The following is a 26,274-nucleotide window of genomic DNA, read 5'->3' as shown; positions in this document are numbered from 1 at the left end:
GAATTAGAACAGCTTTAGCTCATGTTTTCCAATAGTCCCACTGTACGCCTTCCTGGATTGCAACTGGAAGGAACCTAAGTGCTTCTTGTTTAAATTGGCCGCTGATTTGAGGTGACAGAGCAGACATGCAAGGTGCCTCAGCAGACCTTGCGGCTAGCTGACGAGAGGGAAACGTGTTAAGTGCATGCACTGCTTTTGTTTTGCACTAAGCAAGCACAACAAGGATAATCACTCAGCTTGGATGGTACACTTTATTAGATGAGAAAACATTAGCTAGCTCTAAAACCTAATTTCTTATGAGATTTTTTGTGAAAACAATTCAGTTTTCTTAGCAAAGATGTTATTTTTGAAATATTTTCTCTCCTGATTGATGTCCTGGCAAAACAGGATTTTACTCCATCCAGTAAGAAGTATTGATGTCAATGTGTTCAGCTTCTAGCAAATGCCTGCTTACAAAAGTATAGTGCTTTTCCCAATGTATTCACACCCACTGAACTGCTTCACATTAACAGCATACACTCTAATGTGATTTGTTGGGATTTATGTGGCAGACCAATGCAGAAATAAAAAGAGGAGGGACTAGATTTGCGTTTATTCCCCTTTGCTGTGGGGCCCCTAAAAAGAATTCAGTGCAACCAACAATTGTCTTGTGTTGATAATCTGTTCCTGTTTTGATTTTATTTTCCAGTATGAATTCAAAGCCAAGAACATCAAGAAGAAGAAGGTCAGCATTGTGGTGTCTGTGGATGGAGTCAAGGTGGCACTGAGGAAAAAGCAGAAGGTGTCCCAGTCCCAGAAAACTCTACTAGTTGAAGTTATAACTTTGTATCTATGTGTAACGATGCTAATTTATGTTTTATACAGAGAAAAGAATGGACATGGGATGAGAACAAGATGTTAATCATGCATGATCCAATATACAGGTAAGCTGAAAACTCAATTGTAGATTAAAGATCTCCTCTTGTGGCTTCCAAAATTGGTCAGAAACATAAAACGACCCGGACCTGTTTTGATAAACAATATGCCAATACATAAATCTGGAGTGACTATTTGCATTCATCCCTCCCTGAGTTATTTTGATTGAATTTGTATCTTGGGAGTGGATTTTGCCCATTCTTCTGAATATCAATCAGATTGGATGGATAGGATTTCTGAACTTAATATTTTTTTATGTTTTACTGTAGCTTCTGAATGAGATTCAGATTTGAACTGGGCATGCATAACCATGATCTAATCTAACCCAGTGTCAACCCTCAAAGACCTCAAACTGGGACCAACTTGCAGGCTAAAGAGGATTATGTTTTTTTTTTTGTTTTTGTTTTTGTTTTTTAAAAAATGTAAAGTCAAAAAGTTAAACTTTTCACACTTTTACTCATGCTTGGTTATGTCATTATTATTATTAGCTTTAAAAGTCAGTGGTAGCGGGCCTTGTGGATCCTCTTGACGATTTTATTTCACTGATAATTTGAGCCTGTTGTCATTATTTCCAGGATTTTCTATGTATCACATGACTCCCAGGACTTGAAGATCTTCAGCTACATTGCAAGAGATGGCTCCAGTAATTCATTCAGATGTAATGTCTTCAAATCTAAAAAGAAGGTACAGTTTGGTCTATTCCTCAGTAAGTGCAGATTGCAGAGAACTTGCACCTATGGTTGCTTATTGATGGGATCAAAATGGGTGATGCTCTTTCAAGATGTTAATCCACAAGCTGCACAAGACTGCGGTAGTTTAGTGAAGGAATTTCACCAAAACACTAAAAAACAGATAAAAATTGCTAATTAAAATCACTGTATTCAGTCCAGTGCTAAACTATTTGCCCATTTTTTTTCCCTTTCTTATTTATTATGTGTGGGGTTTTTTTAGATGTTTTATCCTACTTTATGTTGTCAGACAGCTTATATATAGGTAATATTTTCATTGTCATTGTTTGGCAGTCATCAGGTGTTGTTACCTCTAGTGAATTTGAACCAAAATATGTGATTAATCCCATTATCCAAACTCATGTTGGTTTGAATTTCTCAGTCAAATTATTAAATAAAGTTATTTGAAATCTATGTATCATATATTTATTTCTCTAATATTATAAGTATTTTGATGGTCTGAAACATTTTAGTTTGAGAAAAAGGCAAAAACAGTAGAAATCTGTAAGGGTTTAATGCTTTTTCCATGGCACTTAATTTTCTTTAATTTTAATAAAAGTTTCCTTTCGAAATTCATTTTCTGTTCATGGCAGCTCAACTATTTGTTTTGAGTTTTAAATTGGATCTTGAATTCAATTTTCATTGGCTTAGTTAATATTCGCCCACTTAGAATGATAGCCTGCAGTGCATACAAACCAGCTGCGCTAAAGGACAAGGAGTACAAATGGACATTTTAGAAAACCAGCTTGTCCTTTTCTTCTTTAGAGACCTTCCTTTGTGTCTGTCATATATTATCTCAGCTCAGTTGTTCCATATATAAGTCATATATTCTTTTTGACAAAAAAAAAGATAACCGAATAGTAAAATATGTTTCTGTGTTACTTCTCTTTTGTGTAAGCAGAAGCAATAAACAGATATTCTTCCATGTCAGCCGTGACCTAACTTTTCCCTCCCTCTCAGACTCAGGCCATGCGTATTGTGCGAACTGTGGGTCAGGCGTTTGAGGTTTGCCACAAGCTGAGTTTGCAGCATGCCGAGCAGGAGCAGTACGCCGACGGACAGGCGGACGGCGATAGCGACAAGTCAACGGAGGAGTCCGGCAACCACGGTGAGGACACGCTTTCTGTAACAGAAAAAACACACTGATGAATACGGACGTTTGGGCTGAAAACTAATGCAAGGTGCTGTCTGATTGCCGGAAGATTAACTTTGTCTGGCAGAGAAGCCGAGAAGGATTTATAGTGTGGAGAGGAAATTCCTGGAGAGTCCTGTGTGCAGTTTGGTGAATGAGTGTCTCCACCTGCAGGCCCGCTGTGCTCTGAACTGACACCGGCTGAAAGGCCGCCTAGCGAGGAAAAAGCCAGTACTTCAAATGCAGAGCTGAGCAGTAACTAGTTAAAACGCAACTCAGAATTTGAGCAAATCTGACACACACACAAAAAAAATCAATTCTTTGCTGGAGACGTTTTAAATTAAGACAAACAAGATACACTTTAAAGTAAGATAAATTTAAGAAGTTGAAGTCTAACTCAGGGTTTCTCTCTTTAATTTCTGTAATGCTTACATAGATTCTTATGTAAGCATTCCAGAATTTGTTTTTGTCACGTGAGAAAACAAGTGCAGTAATTGTCAAACTTTGTGGGTTATTTTGGTGAGATGTCGGCACCTGTTGGGAACATCTGACACACATGTGGTGACACAATTAGCTCTGATCCAATTCACCATCAATGATTAATCCAGAATCTGTCAGCTCTGGCATCTCTACCTGCTGGTTGTTGGTGTGTCGATGATAAAAACGAGTCCAAAGTTGATTGTTTATGCATAATTCGCTGCAGTGATCTGACCTGGATACGAAGCCCGATGGGGGCAAAAGTTGACTTTTTGTTTCAGTCTCAAGCAGAAACAGAAGAAGACTGGGATTAAAGGTGTTATTTTTCTAGTTACTGTAACCTCAGAAGCTGTGGATAAATTGCTTTTCATTTCTTCGAACTCCAGCTGCTCAGTGGAACAAAACAAGCAACAGACAAAAACAAATGGCTTGAGATACTTGGTTTATTTTGTGTTCAATTATGTTTTTGTTTTTTTTTTCATTTCAAATCTTAATTGTAGATGATTCCAGAGTTGTTATTATAATTAATACACTGTGGTACTAGAAACCATAAGATTGATTGAATTACCATGCATTCACCACCACAAGGCACTTCAACCTCTAAATATTTGGTTTCGGTAAGTAAATTTGACTGGGGCTTCTAAAATTACATGTCTATGTCTTATTAGAGGTAATATCTTCATCAAACTTTTTAATTTTGACCAATTATCCTACAGCACATCCTGTAGGATATCCTGTGCCACATCCTGGTAACACATGATGTGGCACAAACTTAAGACAACAACAGTCCAGTTTCTGTGGGCTGAAACTCATCTGAGCTAATAACTGTAATTTACACAGTGAGTCCGTAGCTCCCTGGGATCGAAAAGCTCTTCATTACGCCTGGATAAATTACTGTTTGTTCCAAAAATAGCTTCCAGCTGTCATGCCATCTACGTGTAATACGAATTTAATGAATAATTTACCATCAGACATTTTCACATATAGGAGTATTGTGCATGTGTGCGTATGTGTTTTTGTTTTTTCTTCCTCCGCAGCTCGAAAACTCACAGCAACTGAGCAGGACGAAGAGGACGAGGATACAGATGAAAGAGAGCGAAGAGGAGGAGGAGGAGGAGATCCTTCAATTGATGGTTCGCTGTGCGAGAAGGCAGTCGGTGAGATCCTGCAGAGCCTGGCAGAGCTCAATGTGGTCAAACCAGGCCAGACAATCATGGTGAGATGTTCAAGGACATACTGTCACACCTTGAAACAGTAGAGCGACGTAAACTGAAATAGGAGTTGTGAGTTGTACCGTTGCTTCAGTATTAACAGCTCTAACGTTTGTGCTTTCGAATTACGGAGCTCCGTATTTGAAATGTGCTTTTTAATTTGAGCAGATGTAGTTGCAGTTGTAAATTGATACTTATTTTACTGTATTTTCAGAAAGAACTCATGGTTTGGGGGATTAGGTGTCCCTCTAAATAATTTGAACAATTTTTAAATCATCTTTTTGTTGCATCTTGTCTTGCCTATCATAGAATTTCTACACATATATTAGATTTCATGAGTGGCTTTTAATAAATAGCACATAATGTATATATTTGGAATATTATGCTTTAGATTGTAAAAGAATAAACAGTTACATATTTTGTGCTTGTAAAAAGCATTTAAAACTCAGAGTGTTTTATTTTGACATCATTTTGAAACAAGTTTTTAACGCACATTTGTTTGCAGGCCAGCCACACAAGCTCTCGGGTGCTCTCCAGGCAGTAAAGAGTGCATATTTTCAAAGATATGTGGCTCTACTTTAAAAGCAAAAGAGCAATAGTCTGCCAAGGAAAATCCTTTTAGTCTGCCATAAAAATCCCTAGGAAGATATAACCTTTGCTGAATCACAGAACAAAGTCGGGAAACTGGCAACAGTAAAGTTTGGAATTGATTTTATTTTCATTTTAGTAGTAAGAGTCTTCCTGGTTTGAATGATTGCAAGTTTCCTGCAGGATATTGACTCCGCTCCTGCGATTGAACGTCGGGTTTTTGGCTTTTTGAGCACAGAGCTTCCAGATGGCTCATTAAGCTTAGCAACTGTAGAGTATCTGACAAGATCATTACCCTCAGCTCTCCATTGATTAATACCAGATAATGTTTGCGTGAAAAGCCTAGCTCCTTGTTGCAGCCGATAAATAGATTACATTGTATTTAAAAGTGTAAAGCAGTTATGTCTGATGCGTTGACAGACGGGACACCGACCCTGTGGGAGATGGAACTATTACGCTGCAAAAAGACAGGCAGGGATTAGCATGCGGAACCTGAATATTCCTGCGCGCCTTCTAGAAAGGGGGAGACCTAATCCCAAAAACCCCGTCTGCTCTCTTTGATTTCTCAGAAACGACACAGTAATCCATCTGAAGGGTTATCAAACATCTGCTCTGGAAGATGAGCAGAAAGCCACGTGGGGATTGAACAATGACATTTTGAAAACTTAAACACTGTGATGGAAGTGATGCTTGTGTCAGGTGTGGAGGTGAGCCACATGTGGGTGGGGAACATTTTTCATTTAATTTTTTTTCTGAGAAAAGAATTCTTCCAGAAATGAACATGGATTTCTGTGATTGGTGCCTCCTTTAGAGAGCTTTTGCTGTTTGACTTGAATAAAAGGTGGTATCATAAACTAAAACAAGGATTAGTAAAATTGTGTAGTGATAACTCAGGACTAGGATTTTAAATCACTGCCTGTTAAAGATATGTTGAACAATAAGATATCCTAATTAGGACTCCATGAGGATTTCTCGCTGAGGAGTCTGTGCATGTGTCAGACATTTTGCCTAAAGTTGTGTTTTTAGCACATCTTTATTTTACATAGACTAATTGGAAAATATGCTTTCAGGCTCTTTAAGAAAATGTGTTGTGGTCCGTGACACTTATGTCATTAATTAGATATGTGATTTTAATTAGTAAAAATATCTAATTTATATTCCAAAAATATATATTTTTTATTTTTTTATTTTTTATTTTTTATTTTTTTTGGCATTTTATTTATTTTTTTCAGAAGGCAAGGAGGCTGTTTTAATAAGAGGCCTCTTATTAGTCATTCACCTTGAGCTTCCTTTAGTTTTTGTTGTGCTGCGTTTCCCTCTAGTGGTGGAATATGGGCATTACAGAATTGCGTAGACTCATTTAGTATGCCGGCAGAAAGAAGAGGTGCAAATATAGATCCCATGTGTTTTTGTGCAAACACATCCTCTCACTACACACTTATGTTTCTCAGTGAGATCCCAGACAATATGCTGATTTACTCGTTTTCTCCATTCGTCTTGGTGGTGTGAAAGAAAAAGCTGGTCAAATTTCGTGACTGCACTTTTTCCTCAGGGAAAATTATGGTATTGGAGATCAGCTGGAAAATCACTTTAAAATTCCCATGGGGTAAAAAGGGAGAACCACGAACCAGAGTATTTATGGGTACGATTTGAAACTGAGCTTGAATTGTTCCGTTTATTGTTATTAGACACAGCTGGTCTGAGATCTGATATTTGGATCTCCACCCAGATCCCTGTGCTGGCAGTTTATCCGTGGCATTGATTAATTGATTTAGCAATCAATCAGTCAATAGCTGTGGGATTTGAAAAAAGAAGACAGAAAAACACTCATGATCTCTGTCTGTGTTTAATAATATTTGTCAGGACATCGACAGACGGTCCGTCTTCACTGTGACGTCTCAAGGCATCACTCCCAGCAGCCCTTGCTCTTCGTCGCTCACTCCACTGGCTTCTCAGCACTACCTGCAGCTCCTTCAGCAGCAGCTGCAGCAGCAACAGCAGCACACTCAGGTGGCCGTAGCGCAGGTAGGACACACAGCGGCAGCCACACGCATTTCTTTCAATTGCTAAATTGAAAGAAACAATTTAGCAATTTTGCTCTTTCCATCAATAACTATATACTTAAATAAATATCATGATAGAGACGTGATCAATATCAATAGACAATACGTCTGACAGAAGATTCAAGAATTTCACTGAACTCCAATCTAAAAATCCACAGCATTCTGGGGGATGTAGGCAGAGGAAAGACTTTAGCCGCTCAACACCTCACCGCCAACTAAACAAAGTGTGTGGCATCAACCAACAGTCTCTAGTCACCTTGCAACAACCTGTTGAGTAACTTGCCTTGCAGCAGTGACGTGCCCCATAGCTGCTTTAGCATAGGAAACAATGGCATGGAGTAAAAACTTCAGATAAACCAGGAAAGGTCAGGTCACCAGTTTGGCAGTCTTTCAGATATTTAAAACAGAAGAACGAATCAATAAGTATTGATATTGACTAATTATGTGGCCCTGAGCCTAGAGGGATGCATGCTGCAACATCTCTGAATGGGTAGCAATATTTTGATGCTCCTGCAGAACCTGTAGCTCCAAGATTCAATCCAATCCAACTTTCTTAATAAAGCCCTTAAAAAAACTGGAGGGGACTAAATATAGACTCCCAGCAGTCTCCATTGCTGAACAATACAACAATAATCTGAACAACAGTAAGAAATGCATCCTCCTCCATTTTTTGTGTAGAAAACATGCCCAGTGGCATCTCTTTGCCAGTAACTTTAAAAGCCATCAGAATATTTTAAGTTTCAAACATCTTTCATTAGATGTTAGTCAGTAAGGACTTTAATTTTTTATCAAGAATCTGCCAGTTGAATCTGTTTTACGACTTGAAATCTTTCAGGTTTTATTTCACCTGCAATTATAAAACAAGTAGATGTTGATTTTATTCCCCTAGGAGGCAGCACTGGAACAAGAATAAGTACAGAAAATAATGAATGTCAATTAATGGGATCTTTGAAAGCTGCATTAAATTGGTATGTATGTGAAACTACCAAATTTAAGTCAATCAGCATTATGAGCATAAAGGACAATGACAAAATTCCAGTTCTAGAGTCACACAGCTCTTCTGTGGATGTGGTGGGAGGTGAGACGCAGCAGTAGATCAGGGAAGATCATCAAATTGGCATTTTTAATGGATAACATTTACACACAAGCATATCCGTTGTGCCCTTCGCTGCGGCTCCAGGTGCAGCTGCTGAAGGACCAGGTGGCAGCAGAGACTGCAGCTCGCATTGAGGCCCAGGCCCGCATCCACCAGCTGCTGCTGCAGAACAGGGACCTGCTGCAGCACCTGGCGCTGCTCGTGCAGCAGCTGAAAGAGATGGAGGGCCGCTCCCCCATGAGAGCGCAAGAAGAGCAGTCGCAACAGGACACTCAGGCTAACGGACACAGTAAGTGACCCGATGGACGACTGGAAGGGACACCAGGAGTCTTTCATGCATACAATGTCAGGTCAGCGTTTTCAGGTGCTGCTGTCATTGTTGCTCGCTCCTGTCTTCGCCTGTGGGTGAAGCAGACAGTAGCAACACAAGCATCACTTGCTTTCTGTGGCTGTCTGCCAATTTAAAGGAAGGGTTTTAATGGTGCAGAGGCTGTTAGGAGTCCACCCTTCCCTTAGTGCTACTTTCAGGATTTCACTTGTCAGTTCAGAAGAGAAGGAAACTGCCCTCCAGGTACAAGTAAAGAGCAATTCCATAAATCCTTGATGATGGTCAGGGCTTTTTATATTACTATTATTTTTGGCTAAAAATATCTTTTTAGAGGAGGCACAGCCTTTGATTTTTTTTCTCCAAAAATAAACAGAAAGAATAAAAGTGGCTATTATGTAGTGAAACAGAACATGGCTTCAAACCGGGCAGTGTCCAAGCATTTTACTTTGAGCCGTTGTTTGACTTGGCAGATTAGATTTCTAATTCACATTTGTGCTGTTGGATAGACTTCTAGCTCGTATGCTTCCATAAAGCTTCCAATTGCATTTATTAATTTAACCATTTTTGAAAAATATTTTGATGCAGCCCAAATGTTGGATTCATCCTGACCCAGCATTTTAGGGAAGCAATATTCATAAGATACATTTTAGACAACCAGAAACATTAATCCAATGTTTGACAGAAAAATCAGAATAAGCAATAATACAAATACCATTCAAATTCGGTTTAATGGTGGAGGCTATGGTGTCTTAAAAACAATTGACAAAGTTATACATTTAAAGCCCAAAATTAATATGATGAAAAACAAACAACATTTTCACAATAAATTATGTTGTTTTCTGTAAAAAAAAACAACAACATAAAGTCATGACCTGAAGGTCAGCTGCTGAAGGACCAGAAAATCCTGAGATTGGCTCCAACGTGACTTCATAAGTTGATTTTTATTTCTGGGAAGCCATGAAACAAAACAACTTTGTCCTGCTGTAAAACACACAAGATCTAGTCGAGGCAGTGAGCTGCTTGACCAGGGTTTTTATGTGGTCTTATTTTTAAGCTAGAACAGAGTCTTCTTGATAGAAACCATGGTTCAGACTGAAACTGGCAAGGTGAGCGGCACAATAAAGCAGCATCATCCCCGTTGGGCATGTAGATGTCTCATAAATCTCTGGCATCTTTGACACTCTAAGGTTTGCAATAGTCTGAACTGAATCAAGGTCTCAAAATTTTTTCACTAGCTTATGATTTTGGTAGATGGTTTACGAGAAGCGCAGCAGAAAGGCTGTAATTGCAAGGCACAGAGAACAAGGTGGTAGTTGAATGTTAGCAAGATGACATCCATCAATTAAGCAGTAAACACGGACTGCTACTCAGGCCGATGTCCTCCACAAGCAACGGAAGACAAAATGATCTGCTGAGAAGGCGTTGCTTTAAACGCAACATTTACTTTGCAATGTTGCCACTTTTTTAAGGTCCAATAACCGAGTGTGAGAAATGTTCCTGGACTCGTCTTCGTTTTATATGCCAATCTTTTCTAACACGATTTCACATTTCAAACTGTGCAGAGTTGGTTTTTACTGCCTTTTATTAGCATTAAGGGAGAGTTTCATAAGATTTAAAACCTTTTTTTTATGGCCTTTGTAACTTGTTTTTATACATCTGTTTACACCAGATTAAAAGAAAAAGGCTGATCTTGCCAGAAATGACCACCGTTTCACTTGGTGCAGTGTGCATGGATGTGTCTGTGCACATTTCTTATTTCTTTCTGTGTGTGTGTGCAGTTTAATTTGTCACGTTGTGTTTCATGCTTGTATTAGTCATGTCATCCCCTCTGATAGAAAACGACCTGAGTGGGGCGAGTGGGACCCTGCCAGCTTCTCCTCTGGGCTGAGTCAGCTCTTTGGGGGATCATTACAAAGCAAATAATAATAATAAATAAGCCAACATTCAATTTGTAGTCAACTTCTGCCTTTAGTTTCCTGTGGAGTCTAAGGGCAGCATGTTGTACTCTCTGTCTGTTCCAGATGCTCCACAGACGACACAAAGTTGGGAATCATCATCAGCGAAACCATTATCCCTGAATCTGAAGAATCCGTACAATCAGAACTTGGAGCCGCTCATTTCCTCCACGGCCTCGTGGCCCCTCTCTCCAAACCAGGTCGACTGCGTGGAGTCCTTCCTGAACCTGCTGAACCTGGAGAACAGCAGTAAACCAGCAGCCTCGTTTGCCGAGCGGGACCCTTTCATCAGAGCCAATGGCACAGCGGATAACAAGGAGAGCTCCAACAGTGAGATTGTCCAGTTCTCATCGAGGAACTCTGCCAACCTGGATGAAAAGTAAGACTTCAGATTTTATGCTGATTACACACACGGGTCCATGCAGGTTTGGATTCTAACATTAATCTGGTGTAGAAATGCAGGAGGATAACGCAGCAACTTTAAATACTAACACTAAACAACCTTACATAAAGCATCCTGCTTATTTAGGATTATTATAGTTGACCAGCATAAATTATGTATTCTGAGCTAGGAGTGGGGCAATTGTACTCCTACCACATATATAGGAGTATATTTTTAAAAAGATACAATCAATGTAAATAATGGTCAAAACCTACAAGTTGTTGCTACTTTACTGACAGATGGAAAGGTTACCATCACCATCAACTTTATAAAATACTCAGCAGATGTCCCTGAACAATCAAACAAAACTCACACACTATAGTTTGTTTTATAATTTTGTTGTAAATTGTTGTGTTACTGGATAAATTGCAATGTATCCTTGCGACAAGCGTTCTTCTGCAGTCCATATACTTCGTTGTGATGTGTTATAGAGGTATTGTAGCTCCGTGACCCAGATAGTCATTAGTCGATGCAGAAGTATAGGTGGGGGTGTTTTGTTTGTTTATATATCTCCGTGCGAAATCTTGACTGGAAAATCACATTTCTCACAACTTTTTGCTAAACTTAATATAATGCATCTATTTCCCTTGACTGTAAGGCCCGAACCAGGCTGAACTTGATCCGTAGCGCTTTATAAAATTCTGGTAGGTCAACTCTGTGACCTTTGGACTGAAGGAGTCAGCCATTTTCTTATCTGGGCTAATTCTCGCCAATCATCAAGTCAACCCAAACGCAGTTCGGGGCAACCAGGCGATAGTGACATAAACATCCAGTTGCTTTTACTATTATTATTGCTGGAGAGCGGCACAGCTCAGCAGAAAACGGCTGTACTTAATGAAAGAACAAGTGTAATCAAGGGATTATTTTGGGAAGAAAAAGAAAAACTCGAGTTAGTCGAACAAAGAAGGGATGAGATTTGAGCTTAATAGCAGGGATCAGAACAGCCTGTAAGAGTAGAAGATTTAAGAAAAACACTGTTACTCTGTCAGCTTTAACTCCCGTTTCTGTGTCTTTCTTTTTTTTAAAATCTAATAATTCACTCTAAACAGCTTTTAAAGCACATTTAAAGAGAAAAACAGCCACTTTATTCATGGGGGTGATTAATAATGAATGCATCTAGCTTTTAAGGGGTACGGGAACTTTACTTTTCTTTTTTGCACTTGCAGCACCTCCACTTCTGTACTTTTGGGGATATGTGTGGAATATGTGACTCATATTGTAACTGTAGAGCCAAGGCTCATAATCACATTTTGACGAGTTTTTAATCCTCTTAAAAAAGCATGCACATGAAATTATGAAAACTTTACAGGACACAAAGTCTTTCTTTTCTTCTTGTTATGCTCCGTTTTCATTCTCACTCCCAGGGTTTGCTCTACTCAGAAAATTCTGTGCAGATTCTGTCTCAGAGGGCAGCATAGTAAAGTTGATTTCAGAGCCGAGAAAGGAGGACAGATCTGGGATTGACTTAGCAGAGCTGTGTGTGTTACTGGTATCTGCATGCTGTAATTCTATACGTGTGTGTGTTTGTCAGTCTGCAGCCTAGCCCGACTCCCATGCTGTGGTTTTCCTACTGCACTGACTCCCAGGCAGTTATGGTTCTCATCCCTTTACAAACTGGACCTCTTTCCTGCAACAGCATGCATCTCAGTGTTTATGACTAATACATATACTAATAAAATTCTGTAACTTGCTATGGTTTCTCATCTCCTTGTATCTTACCATATTTTCCGTTAGTGTCTCACAAAAGCTGCAGATAAACAAACTTATGAGGAAGTCGCATTTTTCACTGACGAGATTAAAAAGTAGCGTTTCTTCCTATTTTTTCACGTACACTTCTGCTTGCCTCATCATCATCATTTTATGCAAATTTTACTCATAACACACTGAGTTCAGTGAAAGAAAGAGTGAAAAGCGGAGAACTTTGTTTTCAACTTTGAAAAATGAAATGACAACAGCTGAACTTTGGTGACCTTTTAAGAAGCACAGTAATTTAGTGCAGTGACTCAACAGCTAAAAACAATTAAAGAATAAAAAATTCAAGTGAGGTTGGAAAATGTTTGGGGAAATCCAATATGTCACTCTGCTGCCTTGCCTGACTCCTTTGCATCACCTTTGCTGCAGTCAGACCGCCCTCCTCCACCGCAGCACCGCATATTTTATTGCTTTCATTTTCTTTTGTTTCCTTGATTCCCCTACTGGATTACTGTTTACAGCCTGAGTGGCCAGATTTTATGTTCTGCAAACTGGCGGACTAATACTGCTCCTCTCTCGCCGGTCGGACCTTTTCCCCCAGCCCCTCTTCATCAACCAGAGGATCCTGACTTCCCATGAATCATTCATTTCACTTTTACAAACTCGTCTCCCATTGTGATCTACATTCATACTCTCGTCCTCTCTGTTGCCGAAGAATGCAAACAGCCGTGTACGACCGGAGTCTGCTTTGTCATACAGATCAAGTGTGTGGTTGACATTAGTTGACATCAAAATACAGCTCAGTCTTAAACCCGTGACGCCGACCTCTCTGGGCTCCACCCTGGTTGTTCTTGTATCGCAAATAAAGCCAGCCATACCCGACACCTGCCAGCTTTTAAGACTCAAGCTTTACAGAGCCAATAGCAGCATGGAGTGGAGCTCAGTGGGGTCGATGTGGGGCCACACATAAAATATGTGACAGACAACTCTTAAAAGGTTAATCACATTTGTGCTGTTTGACTTCTTTTAAGTTTTGTTCTACTCTAGAGCGTTACTACTGCTGAATAAAATACACTGAGTCAATGGGTGACCTATTCTGTCTCAGCAAAACATAATCTGGATAGAGTTCTTAGCTCCACATCACCATCATTCTTCTCCCACCGTGCTTGCCAATTGAAATGAAGTGTTTACTTTTAGCCAAACATGCCTGCATCAAAAACCAAGTGACCTTTCCTTGGCCTTTTCTCTTATTTAGAAAATAATCCAAAAATCTGTCAGTTTAAAGAAGAAGTATGCAATCTCAAGTCACGCTGTCATCTGCTTTATAAGAGAAACATTCAGAAAAAGATATTACTTTTTTCTTTTTCTAATTACACAACTGCAAAATTGCTGAGTAGTAAAGGTAGTTTCTGTAAAAATCTGAATGCCTAAAATCAATTATTATATAGGCCTGTCAAAATAAGCAATAAATCACATGATTTCTCTTTCAACCAGAATCTGTATGGTAAAGGTCTTCAGTCTGGTGTTTTGGCATCAAATAGCTCTTTTTTTTTCTTTTTGAATGATAATTTTGCTATCAGAAACGTCATGATTAATTTGACCTGTTGTCTCGGTGTTTTTGTTTATTTATTTTCTGGATATTTAAGATCTCTTCCAGTCCCAGTGTTAAATGTTCATTAGAATTGAAAGTTGCTCTTTGAATTATTATACTGTTACCATTATATCATTATACAGTATTACTTCAAAAATGATCTCAAAATAACAATATCGTTTATCCCAATAACTTCTGGGTCATTCAGCAAAATTTATCATCACAGGCTCATATCATTGGTATAATAATACCAATTATTATGACATAATAATTGGTATTATGTAAAATTTGCAAAAATATTGACTCCACACTTGATGATCCAGTTTTTTTTTTCCTGGCTACCATATGTTCAGTTGCTAATAGCTATAGCCTAGCATGCAGTGAGTCACACTTTGCACAACAGATGGAGGAGTTACATGTGGCATGGTAACATCAAATAAGGATGTCGTAGTAATCAGAAAATACTTTTGCTTCCAGAAGCTCCACTAAGTCGTAGGAGGATGACTAAAGTCATTATATTCTCTAAGGATCATGACTGGCTGTACCAAATGTCTATCCTTCCAAGATATTTTATTTGACTATAAGTGATGATCTGTTTAAAGTTTGCAATCCCTCGAGCCGATTGAGCTAAAAACTGCACCCTGACCACACTTAGCAAATATGAACATAAGTTTTGCCCATCTCACCATTTGAGTCCAGAGAATCAATAACAATCTCACTCACAAATGAGCTCTCCATGTGCGATAAGAACTGCTCTCTCCTCCCCTTCCCCCTTTCGCTCCAGCCGTGTCGTACGGCGCACAATCGCATTTCCTGAAATTATCTGTGATTTTTCCTTTCCCTCTGTCACTTTTGTTCTGCCCCTTCATCTTTAACATCGCGGCTGGAGCTGCACCAGCAGATTTTGTCGGCCGATAACCCAATTGCACAGGTTCGATGGGAGTGTAATAGATGATGCTTCCTGGCGTTTAGGCAGAGCCGGTACTGTCAGCTAGATTTACACACAGTTATGTGGAGCTCGCTCGGAAATAGATACTATCAGTTGTGCCTTTGGACTTGCTGATGGTCTGAAAATGATCTTCTATAGGGAGCTCAAGGGTTTGTTAGAATAATGTTTGAAAGGGACTCTGTCAAGCATTGTTGGCATACTTTAGAAAATCACTGATAGAAGTGTTGTCATTCTTCTGCTGAGTCTCCTGATCACCCACGTACATTCAAAATAAAGCACAAGTGTGATAAATTCTTCACAAAGCCAAAAAACCCACGGTCTCTTATCTGGAGGCGAACCAACCACATGCTGTCCACTTTTCAGATGCCTCCGTGATTCTGCTTTTTGTGTCTGAAACAAAGACTTGAGTAAAAAAGGGACATGTCTGTTTAGAAGCCCAGCGGTATTTCCTCCTATCTACCTGTTGAAATGCGACGCTCCTGCCGATTCTTTTCCTAACAGGAAGCATTCATGCTCCCCTCTTGATTGCTCGCTTTGTTCCTGCTTATTGAACGGAGAAGACAAACACGCTGTGCCTCTGTGTCATTTCGACTTCAGACTCCATGGGGGGGGGGGGGGACTCATCGGAGCTTCTGCAGCACCTTTGCTACTCCGGTCTCCTCATTAACTTTTCAGTGGCATTTAATTAGTACAAAAATAAACAGTTTCCCCGCAGGGAGGAGCCTGAAACAGCACTGGTTGATGGGATCCTGCCAGAGGTCCTGTGAGTTTCCAGTCATAAACAAATATTTGTTGGTGGTAGTGCAAGAAACACAACAGGATTGGGATTTGGACAGCTGTCAGTTTGCATATTTATAAAATCTAAGTTGAAGGAATACTCATGACATGTTCAAACTTGAGAAATAATTGTGTCTCTGCAAACACCCGCAAAGAACTGGACAATAAAGGTCAAATATTCACAAATGTTTTGTAGATTATTTCAGCCATAGCTTCTTGATTTGGCTGATGTATTTCTGGTGTAAAGCTGCACGCTGCTGGTTCCTGTCTCGCTGCTGCTGCCAGTTTATGCATGTTTCTCTTCACCCCTCCACCATCACCATATGACAGATCAGTCCCTCTTGCAAGTTTCTGCACAATTTTAAAAACAGTAGAATAATCTGCAGCTGCAGCACTCTCGTTAGCACCTTTCTGATAATACTTTTTGATCATTGGAAAGATTTTTGTCTTTCAGTTTTCATACAGCATTTCATATACAGAGAAAGGGATCTTTGCACTATTTCAAACTGTTTACCGTAGTCCTAATGAGATCAAAGCTCGATCCATACTGTACAGTGGGCACCTTACTGGACTGCTTGATGCCCAGTCCTACTTTACGTTTGTCTGGCCAAAGCACACAGCAGCCAAAGGCATTTTGACAAGTTTGCATTTGCGATGTTACGACAGAAAAGCTTCTTTTGCAAACTTTCCTTCCAAACAGAGCCTGAAAATTAGACAAAAATCTGTCTAAGCATTGTTATAGCCACCACTCTTTGCTGCAATTTCCTTTGGGGATTTTTTAATGTCCCTATCTGTCCAGCTCATTGTGCATAGTGACAAGATAAACATGATTCCTCATCCAAAAATAGATTTATTTCTCGCATTTTATTCATACCACACTGAAACATAGCATGGATTAATAATCTTAACACTATTAAATGCTCTATTCAACTTAAAAAAATGGAGGCCTGAACTGTGGGAAGATTTTGGGAGATACTTTTCCTGCAACAAATTTCTCTTTGGTCCAGCAGATAATCTTAAACTGGTCACAGTGGGAATATTTCCAAAGTTTGATCAAATCGGCCGTGCTAACTGGAGAGTCTTTTTGCATTGTGTAACACTGAAGGCATGAATTCACATTAGCGAGAAATACCGACCAAACCAGCAGCTCTGCCCACTTACTTAATTACATTCCTGTCTCCCACTGTGTCCTTTTTAGATTCTGCCAGAGAGGGAGCCAGGGTTTTAAATGTCCAACACAAAAGAGGCTCTGAAGTCACAGATGGTTGCATGCTCACTGGCCTTAAAACTCCTTCCTCCCTCGCTCGGCTCCTCCGATCGGCCGTAGTCTAACTGTTGCCTTTCTTTGGTACAGGTGTGAGGACCCGCTCCTGCTCATCCTCCTCCTCCTCTAATTCCCTCTCTGCCCCCCATAAAAACCCACCCGGCCAGCAGCCGCTGCCTCAAAACCTCCCAGCTCATGCGTTCCATATCTCTGTCCCCACTATCGCCCCTCTCATCGTTTGCTGCCTCTCCCCCCAGGAGCCTGGGGAGCTCTCTGCCATCCCTTCCTCTTCCTCCCCATTCCTCCTCTTCTCCCCTTCTTCTCCCTCTGTGTGAGTATTACTCATCATAAGCAGCATGTGTCTGTGGCACAAGCATGGGACTGGGCATGTGGTGGGTGTGGGTGTCTGTGGGCTCGAGTGTGGGACTCACCAGAGATTTTTCTGCTAACGAATGCATAATAACTTCTATTTACATGCGGATGTTGCGCTTGCAGATTAATAACCACATTAGCATGGGGATCATCAGTCACTGCAGTGCAATTTGGTGCATGGCGGCTCCTTCTCCAACACTCTGGGTGGGGTTTCCTCTTTTATGGACTCGCTTGCAAACAATAAATGCTCTTGTCCAGGTTTCTTATCAGAGGCGGTTCAGGCCGAGCGGTAAAGCTGTCATAGCAGAGGCGGCAGCACGTCTTTGTGTGCGCGCTTTACCCTCGCACTTTTCGTGATCCAATTTAAAATGTGTGTCTTTGTCACTTGCATGCTTAGCTTTGCTGACTCAACGCTCTTTCAGATGGATTATGTCAAGCCAGTCTTGCATCGGAGCTCCCCGTGTCAACGACACACATAGTTTGAAAGATGTACATAAATACAAACTCTTTTAAGAATTGCTTTGTTATTTAAATGAGAAACAGAGTAACAACCATTGCTCCCTGCTTCCTGCTGCACACTGCCATATTGCTGGCTAAAATAATAAACACCACACATAAGATATTAAGTCTTGGAAACCAATTGCCCGTTGAAATAAATTATATTTACTTGTTATTTTTGTCTTTTTGCCTTTAAGAAAGAGGAATTATGAATTACTAATGAAGTATTTATCAAAACTCAGATCAACTTAAACAAGTAAATCAAGCATTGAATAGGCCGAGGTCACACTTGTTTTATGTTAAACGTACCAATGTGTGCATCAGAACAATTTCGCTAAGTATTATTTTCTCCGGAAATGAAATAGAAAATAAAAAAATTCAAGTAATGCTAGCGCAATAACAGGTGAATAAACTTTAGCGCTCTCAGACAATAAATATAGAAGTTCCCTGCTGCACCTGCACTTATCCAGGCAGGCTTGATGCATGCAAACACATTTTGCTTTTCATTTTGGAGGCAGAATGGAGGGAATGAAGCAATTTGGGAAGAGGTGGGTAAGTGAGGCAGAAACTGGTTTCATTTCGACTTGGCAATGAACAAAAATGGTGAACAAAAAGAAGCAATTTACTCTTTCTCTCCACTGCAAAGAGCTTATGATTTTAATAAAACAATATTACCTTGGTAATTGTTTTATAAGACATAAAAGCTATTTTCACTGTTAGAACCACGACAGACCTTTTTCAGGTATGCCTGAGTATCATTTCACTTTGGCGGACCTAGATATGAAGCATTCCTTCACCAAGTTACACTTCCTGGCAATTTCCTGTTAGAATAGAGTCAAGCAAACTCTTTTTATTATTACTTTTTCTCATATCGGCATTAAGTGTAAAAGCAGGTGCATTTGTTTAATAGATTAAGAATTGTGCCATTGTCTGGAGCGACAGTTTTCTGACAAAAATTATGCTTTTCAGTCAGCAGATGATAAATATAGCTCACCAGCAACACTGTCAACAGCATTGATCCAAATTACCACATGTCAACTTATTTTGAAAAACGTCACTGTCATGAATTATTGCCTCCTCAACTCAGGGAAATTTCTATAAGTAGCTTTACTGTACCATCCTTTCTACTTGAGTAAGATAAGTTGAAGTAATGCTAGTCATTTCTTTTCCTACTCTACCCACCTCTGTTCAGCGATGCTTTACATTCTTGTCCTGTTGAGTCAGTTTACAATTACCCCATAGTGCATAGCTGACAACATGTAGTCTTCAAAATAAAAAGTAAAGTGCAGTGCCCCTTTTTCGGTTCAGAAAATAAATGATAAATGTGTCTAAAGATGATTTCCCTAGCTTTGGTCGCCGTCTTGTTGAATCAGACACTGAAGGCATCATCAAGTTCTGTGATTTCATTACTCAGAAATGAACTTAACCACAGACCGGATCTCTCGGGGGAACAAAGTTAGCAGTCTTATAACTGCGAGGATCCTCAGAGGAAACGGGCCTTGTTATCGGGAGTCATTTTTCCAAGAGGAGGACGATAATTGTGTGTGGATGCGTGCGCTGGTGCTTGTCAAGGCTTTATTGTGGTGAAATCAGCGAGTCCTGTTTCTTCTCGCTTCCTTACCCGCATCCCCCAGGCTTTGGCTCTTGTTCTTCCCCAGAGGCTTTCTATTTTCACACAGTGAGCCTGTGGGCTGTAGATAAGTTCCTTGACAGACAGAACAACGGCGAACCAGAGCAGGAGTCAGTGTCTTGTGTAGGACTAGCTTATGTCCCGTGCACTTAGGTTAATGAGGTATAATGTGAATAATGGAGAGGAGAAGTGGCTTGAGGCCTCATAGTGGGGAAGTGATGCTGGCTTGGAATTGGCTAAAAAAGGAAGCTAATGGTGTTTTCTCACCCTTAGTTTGGGTGCAGATTCGATTCAGCTCGATTCGAGTGAGGACCAAAGTTGCGATTGTTACATTTTCAGAAGTTATAATTTGCTTTCACACTGTACTGTGTCAAATTATCCAAAGTGAAAAACATGTCCATCCCTCATCTGTACTGAGGGATCGACCCAAAGAAAACACTTAGAGCAACTTTCTTCAAGAAATTTCAACAAAAATGGATTGGCATCAGATTTTGGTGATTGTAAGATTTCTCTTTTGTCTTTAGTAAAAGACCACAAGCCATTTCTCCCTTTATTGCTAGACTCTCGCCTTTGTTTGGGTTGTATTTACCAGGAATCCCATGACCTTTGGTTTGCTTCCTGTTTTTGGAGCAGTCTCCAATCAGCTTGCATCCACATATGTATTCGACCTGTGCCAGAGTTCAGTTTAATGGAAACTATATGTGGTTTTTTAGGCAGACCAGAGTTCACTCTTTTGGTCTACATTAGAGTTTAATTACACATTCACACCTACACAAATGAACTGAACTCTCTGCACAAATTTAAATGAGCTGGAGTTTAATTGAAGTGGACTAACCATTGCTGGTGTGAATGCACCCTAAATCAACAACCACTATTATTATTAATAGGGTTTTTCTTTCTTTTCTACTTGTAGGTATAAAGAGAAAATACCCAAACTTGACCCTCCTCCACCTTCCATAAACCGCAAGCGATCCAGCAGGACATTCTCTCCGGGGTCAGAGGTCCCAGCTGTGCCCACGCCTGCAGCCCCGAGTCGCAGCAGCAGCCTCTCTTTCCCGGACATCACCCCCTGCTCCCTGTCGTCCACCGATTTCCACTCGCTCAGCAACGGTGAGAGCAGCTCCTCCTCGTCTTCGGCCAGCGAGGACTCTGGCGTCCGCTCCGAGACCAAGTCCCTGCTGTCGCCCCTTCGTGACGATGATGACCTTTTTGCTGACCACGGGGCATTTTTGACAGCGTCCAGCAGCTGCGGAAGTCCCCTGGAGCAGCACGGCGGGGCAGGCGCTTCGTCCTCTGATTCGTCAATTACGGAGTCAAACACCATGGCCTCGCGTCCTGACAGCGGTGATCGGCCGCTGTGCTTTTCATCTCCTATGAATGACACCTGCCTTCATATCAGTTTTTCGGAGGATGAGCTTCTGGAGAGCAGCCAGGAGGACACCAATATGACCCCACGGAGTTAGGATGACTTAAATGTTATTCAGTCAACGTAAAATAAAATCCAGGATTTGCTTTCAGACCCTACTATGTTTGCACAGGGCTTCCATTTCAGGATCTTAAGTCGTTCTACTCACCTGTGACACAGTGCACGTGTTGCTAAAACGCTTGCTATTGTATCAGTAATTAGCCAATAAATAGATTCAGTATTTTTGTAATAAAATTTCTGATCTAATTTACTTTATAGGGCCTAGAATGTTAAGCAGAGTACATGTAGCAATATATTGCACTGTTGACGTCGTACTGAATTCACTGTAGAATTCTACACTAACAAAGGAAACACATTTTATTTTTGCTAGCTGTCGACGTGGAGCCGCTGTTTTGTATAATGTTTCACTTTGGTGCAAATAAGTGGAAAAGGACGATAATTTGTCAAATTCACAGTTAAGACTAGAACAGGGGATCGAGGCGATGTTGGGAAAAGTTTCATCTCCTGCAGTGCAGGATGGGAAGAAAGGAACAAGGAGGTCAGTGATCGGACAGAGGAGAGATAAAAGTCAGTCAGTTTAGTTGTTATGGTTGTTCTTGGGAATATGGTCAGGCTCACATTCGTTGTTTCTTTTTTTGTCAAGAGCAAGTGGGATTTGGTTATGTTGAGTCAGATACAGACTGGTATGAAATGTTCATGCTAGAGTAAAATACCACAGGATCATGACATTGTGGTATCACAATATCTACAGTATTGTGATACCACAATCTGAGGTACTGAATGGTTTTATATAAAACTAAAAGCAAATACGAGGAGTGTTGCAATACGTACACGTCTTAAAAGGAGACAACATACAATGTCAAAACTTTACAAGAAACAGAAATTTCCATTTTTATGTTGTCACAAGCAGCACGGATTTAATAAACAATCTAAAATTATCATGAAAATAGTTGTTAAATTGTAATAAAATAATAAATCTGAAACATGCCTTTATCTGCAAACTTTATCTGCAAACTATAGCAGTTTTTAAAAAGCTGCACTTTTTTAAAACTGCTATAGTTTGATGCCACACGCGTGTTTTGTGTTGTTCTTGTTGTATCAAGATGTCCCTATAGCAGAAAATAGATCAATTCTTGACATGACATTTAACTGTCAGGTCTTTCTTTTTTCTTTTTTTCTTTTTTTTTTTTTACATTTTTGTTATCATATCAACAGCTTAATGACTAAAAGTTGAACAAAAAACAATCCAAAACAAAGCTCTGTTCTGTGCATCTCCAATCAACTAGCAAAAAAAGTACATATAATTCCCCTATTAGTAGACACACATAATGCAACAACACATAGTTCTACTTCGGGTGTAAATGAATTTTATACTCGGAAGTGTAAAAAATAAAATCGTAAAATTGGGTTGACCATTTTTCTTAGTGTGGGTTAAAGTAAAACACATTTAGAAACTTCTGCAGATCGGCAATAAACAGCTGAGAAGTTTATGTGTTCACTTTGCTGCTTTGCTATTCTTTATGGCTTCGCCGAAAGTGCTCTGTTGTGAACTTTGATTAGTAGATGGAGAAACACAATAAAAGTGGAGATACGAGGCGAAGCAGCTGCGGGGGGATGGAGGCGATGGGTGCAGAAGTAAAATGTCCTGAAGGGAAACATTTTACACCAAAAGATGAGGCTTTTCCCAACATCACGTTTAGCAGGGAGTTTTACAACACTAACAAAGTAAAACACAATAAAGAGGTGGAGCTGAAAACTATGGCACTTTACTCTCTTTTTTTCCATTATTTATTCTCAGGGAGCCTTAAGGTTTCGTCTGGGCTTTACATTACCCTGCACACAGAATGATAGAAAGGTTAATGTGCCGTGTATGACGCCTACGTTCACTGGACTGCTGAAATTACCTGTCTGTGCACGTACTTCATTCTGCAAGTCAGCTTTGTTGACAGTCTTCTATATAATTTCCTGTAACCGCAGTACATTGGACCCACAGACTGAGCCGAAAGCACCAAGAAGCTTACGTATGGTAGAGTTTTAGAGAATTAGCTGAGTTAGCAGCAGAGAAATCCTCCCTGGTTTGTTGATAACATTTGAATTGGATCTCCTTGTTTATAATTCTCCAAGTTTTCCACACAAGTCACATTAAGGCTTTGTGTCACTTTTTCCAGAGGTGCTGTCTTCAAGCTTAGCAGTTCTCTCTGCCTTGCGAAAGCCGAAAAGCATGCACGCGCAGCACATGCTGTCACTGCCAGGCATTAAGACGAGGCTGAACGGCTTATTGCCCTCAAGGCCTCCATGCAATGCATTTATTAGAAATTAGGCAAATAGGAATTCCCTTTGCTATGAGGTATTAAAGCTGTAATTTGTCCCAGAGCAGCCAGGATCTCAAAAGTGAAAGCAGCATCTCTTGGCACAGCAAGCATAAATTATGGATACGGTTGCATGTTTTGTAGCAAGAAATGCACCAATCAATCTGGCAGAGATCAGAATCGACTACATTAAAGGCAATCATGAGCTCCCATCATTTTCAGTGTACTACTGCTGTTCAAAAGTACGTTTTCATGATGCTTACATTTTTCAAACCATCCAACTAATTATATAACTGGAGTAAATACAAAATGATAGTTTCATTTATTAAAGGAGGCAAATATGTCATCCCAGACTGTATGTGAGAAAACAAATGACATCTTCAAATTTTGCTGACAACCGCTGTCGAGCCTTTGAACACTGACGACGGTTGAGAGAAGCAGAGACTACGGGCTCTGGATGCTCTGTTTGTGACTCCATGAGTGAATTGTTGATGCACTGTTGGAGACATGTTGGTCATTTAAATTGGATAAATGACCAATTAGTCCAATGATCATTGGATAAGTGGTCCAATGATCGTTTATCATGTATCCAATGATCAAAAGGCAGAGTTTGACCTTCTGAGATCCTTTCATGTTGCCAAACAGAATTGAAGTGTTTTTTGTTGTTGTTTATTATTAACAAGTCAGACAGTAATCATTCCAAGGTGAGGAGAGTGAAAGTGAACCAATAAAGGTGGAAATCACAGTTATTGCTGCGATTATGTCAACATAGATATTAATCTTGTGTGCTTCATTTTCTCTCAGATTCTAAATTGCTGCATCGGAAAAAGAAATTCCTTTACATGTATTTTTTTTTTTCTTTTAAAGCAAAATGTTATCAAAAAAGTCCAGATCTGCAGCTCAGACCTAAGAGAACACCAGAAATTGGTAATGGCGAGGAAAGGCCTCGATGCATCTCTATTTATAACCACCTTCCAACATGGTATTCCCCAACCGGACAATCAATGATGCTGTCAGGCCGTCTCGCCTGCACTCTCTCCGACCATTCCAAGGAGCCCGTTCAATACCAGGACTGCTTCTTGATCTGCGATCAATGTGATGCAGCTCTTAGAGCCACATGGCAGCTCCGGCTCTGAAGTTTTACACAGACGCTCAAAACGCAAGGCCATCACACTTTACGCAGTCATTAATGCTGCAGAAGAGGCATTAGCCTGTGTGAGGAGACCGGGGCGAGCCTGCCAGTGATCAAAGCTAATGCGAGGCCGGTGATCACAGCGACGCGGGCGAACTCAACAAGCTCTGAACTGCCACCAGTTGGTCTGCAGATAAAGTAAACAGGGCTGACTGTATTGTTGCTTTTTTCTTTAATTATTCAAGAAGGCTTGTGCTCTGAAATTTCAATCTGTTATCTACATCAGAGGAGATGTCAAGACTAAAAACCATAAAGAGGGTGTAGTTTTTTTTTTTTCTAAATGACTGGAAAAGGCCTTACTGGTCAGAAAAACGTTAATTCTTTACTTCTTTATAGTGAAGGGTGAAATAAACAGTAGTTCCAATAAACTGATATAATAATACATAGCAAATTCAAAAGGTGTTATGCTTTAAGTTTAGCATGTTTTGTTAATTTGTGATCATTTAGGCCAGTCTGCTGCTGTTACCAGGCAAGTTAACAGTTAAGATAAGACCTTTACTTGTTATTTTTTAGTTATTTTGAAACCAACAAGTCCAGTTTAGTTCACCCTATCCACTGTGTACTACTGTTTTTACTGGATGTGCATATTGGTTTAACTACAGGTTTACATAATAACTGTATGGAAAATTTCTATATGTTTTTAAATGGCATTTCCACGAGGGTTTGGCCGTTAGATTTTTCACACTTTGATTAATTGTTTTTTTAATGTACATCTGTCAGCGAAGCGAGTCATCGTGGTCTTAAATAAAACACGGAAAAGTGATCCGTGCAGCGTGAAGCCAATACTTGGAGGCTGATTATTGATGAGGAACAGATGGAACTGAATATAGATCGACAGTCGGTCTAAGCAGCAGGAAAACTAATTCAACAGAGGACTGACAATGCAGCAAGAACATAGCCAGAAACCAAACTAACCAGAAAGAGGAATTTGCCAAAAAACAAAACCACAAATCAGAGGATTAAGGTTCTCCTGCATCTTAAGTGTGTATTTTATTTACATACTTTTTTTTCCTTTTTACCTGTAGCAGAATGAGAGAGTCACAGATAATACTCTTAGCTGAATTTCTATCAGGCTTTCATCCCTGACATCATTGTGCTGTTAGGAACCTTTTGAAGTACCTTGAACGTAAAGCTATATTTCTCGTCTGACCCTCTAGCAGAAACAATAACCTCAGGTTCAAGATATTTCTTCTCACAGAAGAAATTTCTTATTTGAGGTCGAGAGAAGAAGTAATAATGTTTCCTCCCTCTACTATTCGAACCCGATGGAAAAAAGGTCATCCATGCTCTCTGAAAGCCAAGCATCTCTCCCTACTTGCTTTCTGATATTCGACACAGCCACACAATTTTCTACAATTTGCAATGACTGAGACGGGGTGCTTCTTTCATGATGTTTGAGCAAACAGAAAGGCTACAGGAAGGGTCAGAGCTGAAGAAGGTTAACTGAAGGGTGCTATATCCATGCTGGTGAGTCATACAGCAACTAGAACTACAGTTGTAGGATTTGGCAATAAGCCGCACTCTCTTCCATAGAAAATAAAAAACGCTTTTAAAGTGTGCATATCAATCCTGTGCAAGTCTATTAAATCTATCAAAAAAACATTTAACAGGTCTTCCTCCGTCCTCTATGTTTCACCAT

General features: G+C 40.0%; 1 protein-coding gene across 2 annotated transcripts in view; it reads left to right on the top strand.

The window, feature by feature from the left end:
• si:dkey-34e4.1 (carboxyl-terminal PDZ ligand of neuronal nitric oxide synthase protein) overlaps positions 1-24,216 on the top strand; it is a 51,858-nt gene extending 27,642 nt beyond the window's left edge. The window contains exons 3-11 of one of the 2 annotated variants that reach the window (XM_055052622.1): positions 689-781; positions 865-923; positions 1,491-1,599; positions 2,604-2,751; positions 4,290-4,468; positions 6,915-7,076; positions 8,295-8,499; positions 10,560-10,872; positions 20,622-24,216. In XM_055052622.1, the coding sequence (XP_054908597.1) occupies positions 689-781; positions 865-923; positions 1,491-1,599; positions 2,604-2,751; positions 4,290-4,468; positions 6,915-7,076; positions 8,295-8,499; positions 10,560-10,872; positions 20,622-21,171 (1,818 nt within the window). In that variant the 3' untranslated portion in view covers positions 21,172-24,216. The remainder of the gene's footprint in view (positions 1-688; positions 782-864; positions 924-1,490; positions 1,600-2,603; positions 2,752-4,289; positions 4,469-6,914; positions 7,077-8,294; positions 8,500-10,559; positions 10,873-20,621) is intronic. The other variant, XM_055052623.1, reaches the window with a different exon arrangement.
• Positions 24,217-26,274: the final 2,058 nt, after the last annotated feature.

This window comes from Poeciliopsis prolifica, unplaced genomic scaffold (genome assembly GCF_027474105.1).
Source record: "Poeciliopsis prolifica strain line A6 unplaced genomic scaffold, Auburn_PproV2 SCAFFOLD035, whole genome shotgun sequence".
Lineage (NCBI taxonomy): Eukaryota > Metazoa > Chordata > Actinopteri > Cyprinodontiformes > Poeciliidae > Poeciliopsis > Poeciliopsis prolifica.
This window is presented reverse-complemented; position numbering and strand designations above follow the sequence as displayed.